The following is a 13,881-nucleotide window of genomic DNA, read 5'->3' on the forward strand; positions in this document are numbered from 1 at the left end:
GAGAGGAGGGGAGGGACAGCGGCACGGGTGAGGAAACACGGACTGGAAGCTTTCCAAATGCTGCACTGGTCTAACTCGCCGAGCATGGCTCCAGCCAAGCATTCACCTCGTCCACACAGGGTGGAAGCTTTGAGGGTAGGTGGCCGACAAGGAGAAGCTGGAATGCTTTGCAGTCAGATTTTTGTATTTGGAGCAAATTGAAAGTAGTTAATTGTGTGTACGCTCTGTTTTTTTGACTGTAGAATACCCTTCTATGTACCTGTGGATTAGTTTTGACTGAACAGAATTTATAGATTGAGTTAACTCAGGATGCGGGATAGAAGTTGTAATGATACTGGTCGTATTGCTGACTTTTGTCACGTTTCATTGTGCATGCCATAATCACAGTGGCGCGCGCTGCGAGATTTCCTGTTGAGATTTGAAAGCTTGTTAATTATTAGACCAACGTAAACTCTCGGGTTCAGTTAGAGTCCAGTCATGAAACAGCTTGCTTGTCCTGCCAGAAAGTCTCTGATGGGGTTAATTCTTCCTTCTGCTCTTCATGATTTTGTTCTTTTTACCACACAGTTCTGCATTCTGCTATGATATGAAGCGGGGACGTGCTGGATGTAGCACCATCTGTGAGGACTTGTACAACTTCCTAAAATGTGATGGATCCTCCTCAAAGGCAAAATGGACCAATCCAGAGACAAGATGCAAGCGTCTCTGACCTCCCCATGCCCCTGACTGAGGATCTACGTGGAATGGACCTTTACGAGTACATTGATTCTACTGAAGATAATATAACACATTTGCTCGTAGCCCCAACTGGATCCCAACCCAAACCTCCAGCCGATCTCTGGGGCTGCATGACAGGAGGTCCTGGGAATACAGATGGCCAAAGCACAAACGGGCCTCCTCCTGTCCGTCGCCCTCCCCCTCCACTCAGAACCAGACTTCCTAGTGCCTGTCTGCCAGGTAGACAAAGCAGTGGACCCCCTCCTGTTCCCCCCAGGACGCGAGTACCCCTCAGCAAAAAGCTTTCCTGCGACCTCCCGGAGCCTGCTCACAGATTCAATCGTTCCAGGACAGAAATAGACAACCATGTGAGTATCTCTGATCGTTTCCCCCTCGGCAAAGACAAAGAGCTCCTTTATGATTCAATAAAATTAACCAAATTAATCTCTTGGTTTTTTTTTTCCACAACAGGATCCATGGACCATCAAACTTATAGACACACCGCAAGGCAGCACCAAGAGTCTTGCTTCTTTTTGTGCTGCAACTTCCAAGTAAGAAGTAGTAGTTTGTTCCTACCTATTAAGATTAATTCATATTTCGACATTATAATTTTCCATGCAAATTAGATAAATATGAAATACTGAACATAATAAATTTTAGAAGCTTTTTTTTTAGAATATCTTAACATGACAAAAACAACACTTAGAGAATTTTAGTGTTAATTTTTACACCAGTGTGGCTACTACATCTTTCACAGTTCAAACGCTATTTTCCAAAATGTTGCTAAAATAAACTGTATTTCTTGTCCGTCTCCTGCAGGCTAATGTCAGAGCACAAGCACACAGACAGCGATCATAACTCCGGTGTGGTGTGGGGTCGCGTGCTACAGATCCACCCCGCCCTGCTGCAGCAGGTGGAGGTGATCGTCAGCGTGGCCTCCGAGTGGGACGAGCACCAGCTCCCCCTCCCCACCACAGGTAAGATTAACCGTGAACATTTTCAACACAGCGCCACAGTCACTGATAATACTTGTAAATAATACCCAGAGGTAATAAAGAAATGTTAGCTAATGTCACAAAAAATAATGAGGTGTAGAGTCATCTTACTATTGTACTCTACTCATGCACATTTGCACTGGTGGAAGAAGTACTCAGATCCTTAATTAAAAGTAGCAATACTGCAATATAAGAATAACTGGTGGGGTTTGATATTAAGGTACACATATTCACCATTTACTACTTCCTCATTAGCATGCATATTAGTAGCATATTGGCTGCTTATTAGTCATCATGAAGCACTTATGAATGTCTTATTCTGGGGGTAATTAACGGTTAGGCTATTAAGATCATAATTCATGTACAACAACTTCCTTACTTGCTATTAATAACCAGTAGTAAGAAGTTATTGAAGGAAAACTCTTAGTTAAAGGCCTAGTAGTAGTATAGTAGAATATAGTCCTGCAGAATAAAGCATTAATAAGAGCTTCATAATGACTAATAAAGGGACAGATTGCTATTAATATAGATAATAATATAGACCTGTGTTGGAGTAGAAGTGTAAAAAGGTAGAAAATGGAAGTGCCAGTATCTCAAAATTGTACTCTCGTGCAGCCGTTGAGTAAAATTTATTACGTTGTGTTCCACCACTGCGTGCCGGTTATGCTTGCCAGTACCTGAAGACTCTTCAGCTCGTTCTGCAGTCACTGGACATGCTGGCAGATGTGTGTGAACTCTGAACTTTGCTCTTGTGTCCAGTGAACAGGACGGTGCAGAGTCTGATAGATGAAATCTTCCAGCTGCTGGACCTCACTCCCAGCGCAAGTGGGCATTATGTTTTAAAACTGTGCGACTCGGAGGAGTTTCTCCGAAAGTAAGTCACTAATCCAGGAATTAACGTTTAACTCTGAGCTCTGTCTATGATCAAACAGGATTGTTTTTCCAACCTCTTTGTTCAATTCGATGCCATTTCTCATCTCTCTCCTTAGTGAGGAACTGCTGGGTATGCATGAGACTATTCAGATGTGCTACAAGTTTAAGCTCGTGGTGCCCCTCCGACTGCTCAACTTTAACAGCCTCAAGCACCGTCTGATCAGGGATGTAAGTCGGTTGAAACTCCTTCTCTGTTTCCACACTGAGTATAGATCATTTACCAAGAAGGGCTGGCCTGTGTTCAGACTTGAAATGCTGCTTTCACAAACACCTGTGCTTGGCCCCTGGCCAGCTTGTTATCATCAGGGCTGTAAAAAAACCCTCCACCCTGAGTTCTTGACTTTGTTCTGTTTACACATCACGTCATGGCTGGTGACATTTACCAGCAGGAATAAAAATAGAATAAAGGTGAGCCTGATGCGGCCTTAGGAAAAGCTAGTTAATGCCATTTAATGATTCTTCTACATGTTTAATATAAATTCTGTATGAGAATTCTCTGTTTATTCGAAAGTATCACACAACAAAATGATACAATCCCACACAACGGTCAGTATTTCAACCTATGTTTCCTTTCTGAGGGGGAGGACGATGGAACCCCGTGCCAGCTGTACCAGCACCTGCGTCCCATCGGCGTCTTCAACACCTGCAGGTACGATGGCGAGCAGTCCCCTATCCCGCAGCAGCTTTGTGAAATGGTGTCAGTAACAACGACAGCCGTTCAGTGGGTCATGTGTGAACCGGCGTCTGTTTGTAGAAAACATTAGGAAAGGTAGCTATGCTTTGTGGTTTCCTACCACTCATCCATGTGTGTGTCTAACCTGTCCTCCCGTCTCAGGTTGAGTCTGCAGGATCTGCTCAGCAGCTACAACAGAGGGGCGACAGAGCTGATGAGATCTAAGGTCAGTAAAGACAAGATAACTTGATTAATAAAGATTTGATTGTGATTAATTGCATTTCTTTGTTTTTAACTTACAAACACGTGCCATGTGGGGTTCACCACCTCAGAGTAATTGAGCTAGATCAGCAGCAGCGATGTCTCCTCATCGGACTTTCTGACATCTCTCTCCGTGTCTGCAGTCTGGGACAAACGTGAACGTGCTGGTGGGCTGTGTTCGCACCATCAGCAATCTCCTGTGTGGCCTCTCGTGTCAGGAGTTGGAGGACACGATTGGCTGGCTCAATCGAATCAATCCCACGCCTCTGGTAGGGCTTCACATACATTATTTTCTTGTGATATCTCTTTTCTTATCTGTTGAAGTGTCTTGACAGTGCCGTGCACCAAAGAAATGGAGAATACAAAGCTGCTTCTTATCTTTTCTGCAGAGTCATGATGAGATGTCTGAGTGTGAAACTGGTGAGTAGCTGTTACTCAACAGGAATGCCATTGTTGTGTCTGTGTGTGTGTGTGTGTGTGTGTGTGTGTGTGTGTGTGTGTGTGTGTGTGTGTGTTTAAAGATTATTTTAGACATTTTTCCTACTATTTGATAAAGAGGCCTGGGATATTGTGGCTATATGGTACAAGTCTTAACCACTAGGCCACAGGTCTTGCTACACTGTGTTTACGGTGTCTAAGTAAAACAGCATTAAAGGGAGATTTTGCCAAGCTTTATGTGGATATCTAATCAGTGTTGATGGTAAATGTAGTCAATTGAAGCAATGAATCCTTCAGTTCGTGTTTGCTTTGCGAGAGGATACAGCGACTGGTGGTGCCTTTGCTCAGACTGTCCTCCAATGGCGACAGAAACTGATTATCTTTCTCACCTAAAGCTTTATTTTGGCCAACTAAAATTTACTACCATCCACACTGATTGGACAGCCACATAAAACGTGGTGAAAACTCCCTTTAAAGGGCTGCAAGACCATTCTCTGTTGGAAAACATTAAAAACACGCTTAGATGAAATGATGCAGTGACGCAAAATAATGATGTTAAGCATCTGGAGTTGTCAATGAAGGAGAGATTTTGGACACAGCCAAGGTTTTAATTTTTAAACTTTATTTTAAGTCCCCCTGTGTAGCGTTAATAAGATAAGCAGTATAAACATTTAATAACTGGTTTGTAACACAGCATAGTCTAGTTGTAAGCAGATCAACTTATTTGTGGACAGTATTGAGGGAGGCAATGACAGTACAGTAAAACACAGTTGTAGTGAAATATGTCTTCAAAGGGGAAGCTAGAAGTTGTTGACATATTCTGTACATTAATAAAGACTTAAACACATCACATATCTGCGTATAGCTACGTTGAAGTAAACCATTTCTTAAGTGTTTGCTACGTAACATTTTCATCGTCTGATGTTTGTTCTCTGTGGTCCAGCCATGATCCTGCTCCACAGGGCGCTGCTTAAAGTGCTGCAGATCTTTTTTGACAACTTCCAGTCGGACTTCAGGGCTCAAGAGGTCACCAGCAAACCGCAAACACGGGACGTGGAGGACAACGCTGAAATCTTCCAGTTCAATATCTCGGCTCTCTACCAGCTACAGCTCGCCTGGCTGAACAGGTACGCGTCCATTTATACTCGCAGACAGACACACGCTCATTGTGATGCTTGTGTGTGTGTGTGTGTGTGTGTGTGTGCACAGATGGAAATCGACCACACCCATGATAAGAACACTGGGTTTTATTGCTTTCTTTCTGCTCCATTATTTTTAGCTATGAGTGCTTCTCTGTTTCCTGTGAGTTGACGCACGGAGCGACGAAGATCTGTGACACTGGTATTTCTGAGAATATCAGCACCGCCTTGTCATACGGGAACAAGATCCAGTGTAACCGCATGTAAGAGTCTCCTTGTCCCAGTGTGAAATGAGAAATGATCCGTATGAGTTCATTTTAACACAGACACAGTTACAGTTTTTTGACTGTGTGTGCACTTTTTGGGATTTTAGGATGGTGTTCCCGGTTCCAGTTAATCAGCTACCATATGAGTGCATGTTGACATTTCGCCTCAAAGGCTCCAAACGAGGCAAGAACCCAGAGCTTTTAGGCTGGGCTGTGCTACCTCTCTACAGCAACAAGTAGGTGTTTGCACAACGTTTACACCATCTCATAAAGTTTTTGATGAAATGCTAATACTGGAAGAGGAGGAGGAGGAGGAGGAGGAGGGAGCGAGAGTGAGCAAAGTGCTTAGAGAGACAGATGATTGGAGGGTGTATGAAACTCTGAAGTCTTAACTGCTGCGAAGCTGTTTGTAAAATTGGTGAAATGCCCCTTTTATGCTTCACATTGTTTGTTGACTGCTCTTTTCTTAGCATACATCTACAGATCGTTCAGGGAAACTGGTTGTTTCTGTTGTTTTATTGTCTCTGTATGTGTTGCCATATTTGATAATTATAATATAAAAGGCCCTTTGACTTTGGTGAAGACTCAAATCTAAAGATAACTTTGTGTTATTCTGCGTTAAGAAGAAAGCAGTAACTGCTTTCAGGTGTGTTACTTCTGTGTCTCATCTCATTTTGATTTAGATTTTCAGCTGTTTTGTGTCCTGTGCTCTTAAGCACAGTGGTGTAATTGGCAACCTGTAATAAATGTCCTCTCTTTGTTTAGGACTCTGGTGACGGGGACCGTTCTGCTCAGTATGTCCACGCTGGCGGAGCTGCCTGCTCCTCCGTCTCCCGGCCTGTTCGACAGCCACAGACAAGCCATCGGGGCCATACTGCAGGTCAGTAACACTGGACATCTCTGTCCCCTGTTGATCTGAACACAAACGACACCACATTGTCTGCTCCATCGCTCATCCTCCCATCGTTCCCCAGCTCCAGTTTCCTGATCAGCTTGAGTGGAGGTATCAGAGGCCCATCGCGCTCCCCGGCTCAGTCATATTCACTCAGCCGTGTGAGGAACTGCAAAAGAAAATGTCGGACGTCTCGAAAAAGCACTGCCTCTGCTTGTGAGTGACAACAGACATTATCACAATTTGCCCATAATCTTGCCAAAGTCACATTATCATGAGCTACTGCACATTTATATGTGGCACGTTCAGAGATTTCTGATCCCTTTTCTTTTTTGCTGTCTCTAAACTCATCCCCGACATTATCGTTTCTTCTTCTTCCCCAGTCTGACACAAAATGAGAAGGCTTTCCTCTGGAGTAAGCGTTACTGCAGTGACAAAGGCAGTACTTTCCTTCACCTGCTGCTGGGTGGAGCCCCCCGGTGGCAGCCTGAAGACCTGACAGAAATCTACACTATTGTCGAGCACTGGCCCCTCTATCTACCTGAGGAGGCGCTCTTCCTGCTCAGCGACAGGTGAATATGGACACAATCATCACGCAAGGCTGCACAAACAGATCCCACACAGCACATGGAGAAAGGCTCATTGTTTGGTGAAATATTTTAGTTCACAGCTACAGTACGTCCTGCAGTAGTGGAAGTCAACGTAGTAATACCGATGTTACGAGTGAAAGCCCTGCATTTAAAATCTGAATTAATACTAAAGTATTAGCATTAAAATATACTTGAAGTAACAGAAAATGTAGTCATCATGCAAAAACGGCTCATTTCAGAATTTTATGTATTACAATACTGGATTACAATTAGATGATTATGAATAAAGCATAATTTATTAGTAATGCGTAACTACACCAAATAAATCTGGTAGAGTATAAAGTACCATAAAATGGAAATACCCAAGTAAGTAAGAGTACCTAAAATGTTTACTTAAGTACAATACTTGAGTAACTGTATTTACTTTCCTGATGCTGATTCAATATGCTCATTCATTTCCATATGATTTGTTAGACACAAACAAACCTCAGTTTGTGCAGTAGTGAGTTTCCCTCTGGCTGTTTCTGTCCTCCGCTGACTGTGGAACCAACAAATAAAAAAGGTCAAAAGGATTTAAAACAATTCACAATAAACTGCCCAAACTGTTTTCAGAGAAGATGCTTTTTTTGTGCTTTGTACACACTTTAGCTGGTTGTCAAACATAGCGCTCCAGCACTCGTAATAGCTGACAGTTTAAACCCTCTCATCATGTCTGGATGTCTCTGAATCAATAATCAGTCTTGCAGTAGTGGTGTTTTTAGGACAGTAATTGTGGTTTTGTATCCGCAGCAAATTCAACAGGTCAAAGAGACCAGGCACCTAAAATCTGTGATCACAACCACGACTCAGGTGTCCTTTAGTCATGTTTGGTGACTCGATACGTGTTTTTTCAGTTTTCATGATCAGACCGTGCGAAGGGCTGCAGTTCACTTCTTTGAGCAGATACCAGATGGAGAGCTGGAGTTGTTTCTGCCACAGCTGGTCCAGGTACAGGAAGCACACTCACACACACCACTAACTGTCACACACACACAAAACTAAACATTTTATACACTTCACATTTATCTCCAAGACCAGTGTTTCATTGCTTTGAGCCATCAGATCTTAAGCTTGAGAGCAGGTGGCACACTCTGTAGCTTCCTCAGTGGTTTGATGTTAGTCTGATCATCCGGTCCTGCAGGCTCTGAAGAGTGAGTGGGAGCTGGACGGACCTCTGGTGATGCTGCTGTTGGAGAGATCACTGAAGAACATACAGATTGCCCACCAACTCCACTGGTGAGCATCAGAGTCAGACATCAAACTGAGGCGATGCAGCTTTCGATTGCTACTAACACTGTAATGTTGCAATGGGAATGAATGTAAGGTAACACGGCTTCAGGCAAAATGCATTGATATCCTTACTTTTGTGTGTTCTGATGCTCAGCCTATTCCTCTGCAGCATGTACAGTAAATTTGAGCATTTACTAATGTTTTATACGCTGGCAGGCTGCTGCAGGATGCCCGCAATGACCCCTACTACCGGAGCTGGTTCAGTAAGGTTCAGGCTGCCCTGCGGCACTGCTGTGGCCACGCACTGAGGCAGGAGCTGGAGCACGAAACCCGGCTGGTGTCTGTGCTCACACAGGTGGCCGAGAGGGTTCGCACTGCTGAAAAGGCTCAACGTAAGGTGGGTAAACAGACCTCTCATCTACCCATTTATTCATGCACTCACTCACTGGCGTATCTATGCGTTTCTCTGCAGAATGTTTTGAAGAAAGAAAAGCTGAAGCTTGACGACTTCTTCAGAGATGGGATCAGCTGCCGTCTGCCACTGGATCCTGCAGTTTGTGTAAAAGCAGTGGACTTGGATGTAAGAGCGTCACCCTTTGTATATCTGCACTAACCTAATATGCACACACTTCAATAGCCCAGTTTTCACTCTGATATGCTACCTGCAGGCCTGTAAGTTCTACAACTCCAATGCTGCTCCTCTGGGGATCTCATTCATCTGCTCTGACCCTCTGGCCAAGAACATCAGTGTCATCTGCAAGGTTGGTAATAATATGTCCCTTTACTGATCTGCACTGGGCCAAACTGGACAAGCTTGTCATAAATGCCTGGCGAATGTCACCCCTTCATGAGGAGGTTCATTATCGCAATCCAATGCCCTGAAATTACTTTTAAGGCCATCTGTTCTGCTCCGTTGGTAGGAAGCTCTCATTCACAAAAAAGTTACCAAGGAGTAAAAAGAAGACATTCGTACTGCAGAGCTTCTGATCCTGCCCTCAGAAATCAGCAGATTAAAGCATAACTAATTATAGCAATTATGTCAGTGTTGGTAGTTGTATTAGAAAATATTAATGGAACAACTGTCGACGATGTGTTATCAGAGCAGCTGCTAGTGTGACATACATAAAGAGGGAATGATCTGACATGACGTTAGATGCTGGAAAGCATCTTCTAAATCAAAGAGATCCATGACTAATATGAAAAGATTACGGACAGAGACTGAAATGTATAAGTTCTGTTGCCAAAATATACCAATAAAAATCAGAAAATGTGCTTTCCAGTCCAGAAAAGCGTGAGTGACCCCACGTCATTATTGGACCACCGCAGTGCAATTGGGCTGTAAATATTTTGCATCCTCTTAGTGATTAGATTGATTATATGTCAGTCCACAATATGTGCAGCTGATACTTGGTGATCATATTCCAATAGTGCTGGACTCACCCTCTATTTCTACTAAACCAACACGGCTGTTATAGGCATTATAGTGCACTTGACACTTCAACAGCAACCTGTTCCTACTTAAATCTTTTACCAGTGACTGGTGATGAGAAAAGTGATGAATGCAACAAATGCTCATATGTGACACTGAAGAATGAATCTGTTCTTTCGATTGATTCTTGCATGAGTCCCGTTGTCCTTTATTTTTGTCTCCTTCAAGAGGAAATCAGAGTTCATACTCGGTTGCAGAGCAGCTTGCACAAACATCTCGCTGAATGAAAAAGCAACCTTTTTAGTAACCTGTTCTCATTAGCCAGTTCAATGTGTCGTGCAGACAGGAGATAACCTTCGTCAGGACATGCTGGTACTGCAGATAGTCCGTGTGATGGACAGGGTCTGGCTCCAGGAGGGCCTGGACCTGCAAATGATCACCTACAGGTGTCTCTCTACGGGCAGAGCTCAGGGTCGGTGTGTTTTTTTGTGTTTTTTAATGCACATTAATAGTTCCTTTGTCTAATATTTCTGTGGCTGTGAATTCATGTTGTTCATATCGGTCCTGTGTGGTTGTCAGGTCTGGTGGAAGTGGTTCCAGAGGCAGTGACCTTAGGGAAGATTCAGCAGGAGTGGGGTCTGGGTGGCACCCTTCGAGAAGACACGCTAGAGAAATGGTTCCACATGTGGAACAAAACTAAGGAGGATTATGAGAAGGTTGGGACCACCACAAATTTTTTTAATAACCGTTGTGCTTGACTGTACACTTGAATATGCCCTTTTGCTTCCGTGTAACACTGTCCTGCTGTGTGTGCGCAGGCTGTGATGAACTTCATCCACTCGTGCGCAGGGTGGTGTGTGGCCACCTTCATCCTGGGGATCTGTGACCGCCACAATGACAACATCATGTTAAGACACAGTGGGCACATGTTTCACATCGACTTTGGCAAGATTATGGGCAATGCACAGAAGTTTGGAAGCTTTAAAAGGCAAGTCACTGAAGAGGCAAGCAGCGCTTTGGAAGTGAAAGGATTTTTGTCTGAGCAGCAATGGGATGTCAAAGACAATAATGTGAATGAACAAGAAACTTCCCCCACTCCTTTTGGCAATATAGGGACCGATCGCCGTTCATCTTTACATCTGAGATGCAGCACGTCATCACAGGCGGGGGTCAGAAGCCTCAGCGCTTGCATCGCTTTGTGGAGCTCTGCTGTGAAGCTTACAACATCATCAGGAAGCGCTCTGCACTGATACTCAGCCTGTTGGAGCTGGTAAGACCTTTACTGAATAACACCAACACCATAATAAGCCTCATGCAGGAAGCGATATACAAACATCATGAATTTTCTCTCCACTGACTTCTGCAGCTCATTCTTATTTTTACTTTTCTCTTAGATAAGAGGAACTTTTGCGAGATGTTGGGGCACTCAGAACAGAAAAAACCTCTTCATGGTCCACAAATTGTTTGTCAAGAAAAAGGAGATGTGTTTTAAATTTGAGGAACATTAAAGGACGCATGAATATCATATAATCAAATTTTAGAGTCATTGTAGTGATTGGATTATTGCATTCATGGACTAATTGATTCTAATTAAGACTTAAAAACCCTTGGATGACACTGCCTGCGTTCAGCCTCTGAATGGTTTGCACTGCTTTCAGATGCTTTGTTTAAGTTCTTCTCCTCACACCACTCCTTTTTTGGTGGCATCTCTCCAGTTCTTGGTCATCTGCCAGAGTATTTGCAGTCAGCACAACACCTGTTTTTATATAGTGTTTAGGGAGCATTACCTATGCTAATTAACAATCAGCTACATGCTCCCAATTTATGATCAAGTGGGATTAATCATTCAACACACCTGAGTAAGAGCAGATTTGGATGGTTAAAACCTGGAGTTTACTTTTCTTATTTTTTCTGTTAACAAGAGAAAATATAATATTTAGGATATTTAGGAGAGGGTTGCTGCATGATGCCCAATAATGCATAAAATACCTCTTCAATCATGATGTACATGTGGTTTCCAGATGCTACAAGCAGGAATGCCAGAACTGAAGGACTCTAACGATCTGCAGTATGTCCAGAACAACCTCAGACCTCATGACACAGACCTGGAGGCCACATCCTATTTTACAAAGTAATCCAATGCACAACACACGCACTCTTCAAAATATCCCATAATGTATCTCTGCAGCTATATTAATCTGATCCTGATATTAATGGTTTGTTTGATGTAGGAAGATCAAGGAAAGCACAGGCTGTGTTGCAGTCAAGTTCAACTTTCTGACACACAGCATGGCTCAGGGGAAGAAACAGGAACCACTAACCCGGAACGGCATCCCCGCTCCCAGCACCAACATCCAAGAAGCTGTCATCCAGGGATACACCGTCAGGGGAAGAGATGTGGTGAGGCTGCGTGTTGCTCTCTGTGCTGTAGTAACTCAGATGAAATGTCACTGAGATATTTTGCCTGATGCGCTACAGAGGAGCCAGGGGAGCTGATGAAACACCTGGAACTGACAGCGGGTTCACACGTATTTGTGCTGGGAGGAATAACCCCTGGCTCTCAGCTGCATGCATCTGTGTGTGTGTGTGTGTGTGTGTGTGTATGTATATTAGTCATGTTGTGGGGACATAAATGTGCCACATTGTGGGGACTCTTCCTTTTTTGTTTCTCCAGGGGACACAAAGCAAGTGCCCATAATGTGAATCATTCGATTTTAGAGTAAAGATTTGGTTTTAGGTTCGGGTAGTTAGGGTTAGGCAAGCAGTAGTTATGGTTATGGTTATGTCAAGTCTTCAGGAAATGAATGCCTATGTAATGTCCCCAAAAGTGATGGAAATTGTGTGTGTGTGTGTATGTGTTGGATCTGCTGTCACTTATGGCCTCCAAGGCAGTGGCACTGTGTTTAGAAAGTCTTTTGCTCGCTCTCCAGAGTCGAGTGAGGAGTGTTACTGGTGTTTGTTGGCATTTCACTGCCCTTTGATCAGAACAGGCCTCCTGATGTCATTTGAAACTGTTTGGAGGCAGAGAGGAAGCGCCCTGTCAGTCAGTAGGCGCACAGAGACAGAGATTTGCCCAGTTAGCCTTTAGCAGAATTAGTGGCAACGACGAAGTATCACACAATCAGATATTTATATAAAGATGTTATAAATAGAGGGTTTCTCCCTCAACCTAATGGAAAATGTGTCTTGTTTGATTTGCAGATCTATGACCTGAGAGTAACCATTCATGATGGCTTCCTGAACAGCGAGAAGACATTCGGGCAGTTTGAGCTCATCCATAAGCAGCTGCAGAAATACTTCATTGAATCTATGCTGCCAGAGTGAGCGAAGAAATATTTATAGTATTATTCTGAAGTGCTGCTTTGTGTTTCACAATAATGACACGTCTCCACTCCTTCCCTCTTATAGGTTTCCCAGGTGGTTTAAGTTGTCGTTCACTCCAGGGAAGAGGATGTCTCGGCTGAACAAATACCTAAAACAGCTTTTTGAGGGACCATGCAAGGGCGTAAGTTCCTCTTGCCACTGGCTGGCTTCTCTCCGTGATCTCTTTCTCTCAGTGATCTGGCTCTAACTTGCAAACCTGCCCTGCTCTGCAGAATGAATTTGTGTGCAGCTTGTTCCTGGATGGCCCCAAAGTAGTCCAAGAAAGTGTGGTGACAGGTAATTTTCTGCTATTAAATAAGCGGGTAAAAAGCAAAAACTATATAAAAGGGATTTTAAGGGAAAAAAAACATAATATTAAAGTTAATATCTTTATGCTGTTACTTACTGGTGCTGATCTGTTGCAGGGGCCCATCCTCAGATCCAGCTCTACATTTCTTACTCCTACTGTAAGCTCTCGGTCTTGGTAAAACACCTGGAGAACATTGTGAGTTTCCTCGCTCTGTTTCTGCATTGTTTGTAGCATTTAACAAGAGGAAAACATATGTGAAGTAAATGTGTTTTCTCTTTTCAACAGAAGCAAGCAAACGGCTCCAACCCTGACGCCTACGTGGTCACGCGTCTGAGACCGGACCCTCAGCAGCGCTCCAAGAAGAAGACAAAGGTGGTCCGCAATAATGACAACCCCACCTTCAATGAACTGGTACAACTTCCATCCATCCTAACCTCTATCAATTATTTAGTACAGTCACAGCACCCTTTCCATTCGATTACTGGGCAGGTTTAAGAACGTAATTCTCTCATGAAAGGAGAAAACATGCTGCTCTACTAACAGAAGTGTGGTAAAGGAATCTAGTGCAGATACTTCCTCAGCTTCAATGTAGTATTGTGTATAGTG

The 13,881-nt window shown here is 43.5% G+C and overlaps 1 protein-coding gene across 2 annotated transcripts in view; it reads left to right on the top strand.

Moving 5' to 3' along the window:
* The window catches only part of pik3c2g (phosphatidylinositol-4-phosphate 3-kinase catalytic subunit type 2 gamma), a 15,822-nt gene continuing 1,941 nt past the window's right edge, over positions 1–13,881 (top strand). Inside the window, exons 1-32 of one of the 2 annotated variants that reach the window (XM_041938846.1) lie at positions 1–135; positions 568–1,085; positions 1,189–1,268; positions 1,537–1,694; positions 2,472–2,586; positions 2,702–2,813; positions 3,224–3,294; positions 3,481–3,544; positions 3,723–3,848; positions 3,969–3,999; positions 4,961–5,144; positions 5,297–5,419; positions 5,530–5,658; positions 6,188–6,302; positions 6,397–6,530; positions 6,698–6,886; positions 7,798–7,891; positions 8,085–8,179; positions 8,390–8,570; positions 8,646–8,753; positions 8,842–8,934; positions 9,945–10,074; positions 10,182–10,318; positions 10,421–10,590; positions 10,716–10,872; positions 11,624–11,733; positions 11,834–12,002; positions 12,804–12,922; positions 13,011–13,107; positions 13,199–13,262; positions 13,391–13,470; positions 13,561–13,686. In XM_041938846.1, the coding sequence (XP_041794780.1) occupies positions 651–1,085; positions 1,189–1,268; positions 1,537–1,694; positions 2,472–2,586; positions 2,702–2,813; positions 3,224–3,294; positions 3,481–3,544; positions 3,723–3,848; positions 3,969–3,999; positions 4,961–5,144; positions 5,297–5,419; positions 5,530–5,658; positions 6,188–6,302; positions 6,397–6,530; positions 6,698–6,886; positions 7,798–7,891; positions 8,085–8,179; positions 8,390–8,570; positions 8,646–8,753; positions 8,842–8,934; positions 9,945–10,074; positions 10,182–10,318; positions 10,421–10,590; positions 10,716–10,872; positions 11,624–11,733; positions 11,834–12,002; positions 12,804–12,922; positions 13,011–13,107; positions 13,199–13,262; positions 13,391–13,470; positions 13,561–13,686 (3,996 nt within the window). In that variant the 5' untranslated portion in view covers positions 1–135; positions 568–650. Of the gene's footprint in view, positions 136–165; positions 214–567; positions 1,086–1,188; positions 1,269–1,536; positions 1,695–2,471; positions 2,587–2,701; positions 2,814–3,223; positions 3,295–3,480; positions 3,545–3,722; positions 3,849–3,968; positions 4,000–4,960; positions 5,145–5,296; positions 5,420–5,529; positions 5,659–6,187; positions 6,303–6,396; positions 6,531–6,697; positions 6,887–7,797; positions 7,892–8,084; positions 8,180–8,389; positions 8,571–8,645; positions 8,754–8,841; positions 8,935–9,944; positions 10,075–10,181; positions 10,319–10,420; positions 10,591–10,715; positions 10,873–11,623; positions 11,734–11,833; positions 12,003–12,803; positions 12,923–13,010; positions 13,108–13,198; positions 13,263–13,390; positions 13,471–13,560; positions 13,687–13,881 lie in introns of those variants that run through there. The other variant, XM_041938847.1, reaches the window with a different exon arrangement.

The sequence above is a fragment of the Chelmon rostratus genome, chromosome 6 (assembly GCF_017976325.1).
Source record: "Chelmon rostratus isolate fCheRos1 chromosome 6, fCheRos1.pri, whole genome shotgun sequence".
Lineage (NCBI taxonomy): Eukaryota > Metazoa > Chordata > Actinopteri > Chaetodontiformes > Chaetodontidae > Chelmon > Chelmon rostratus.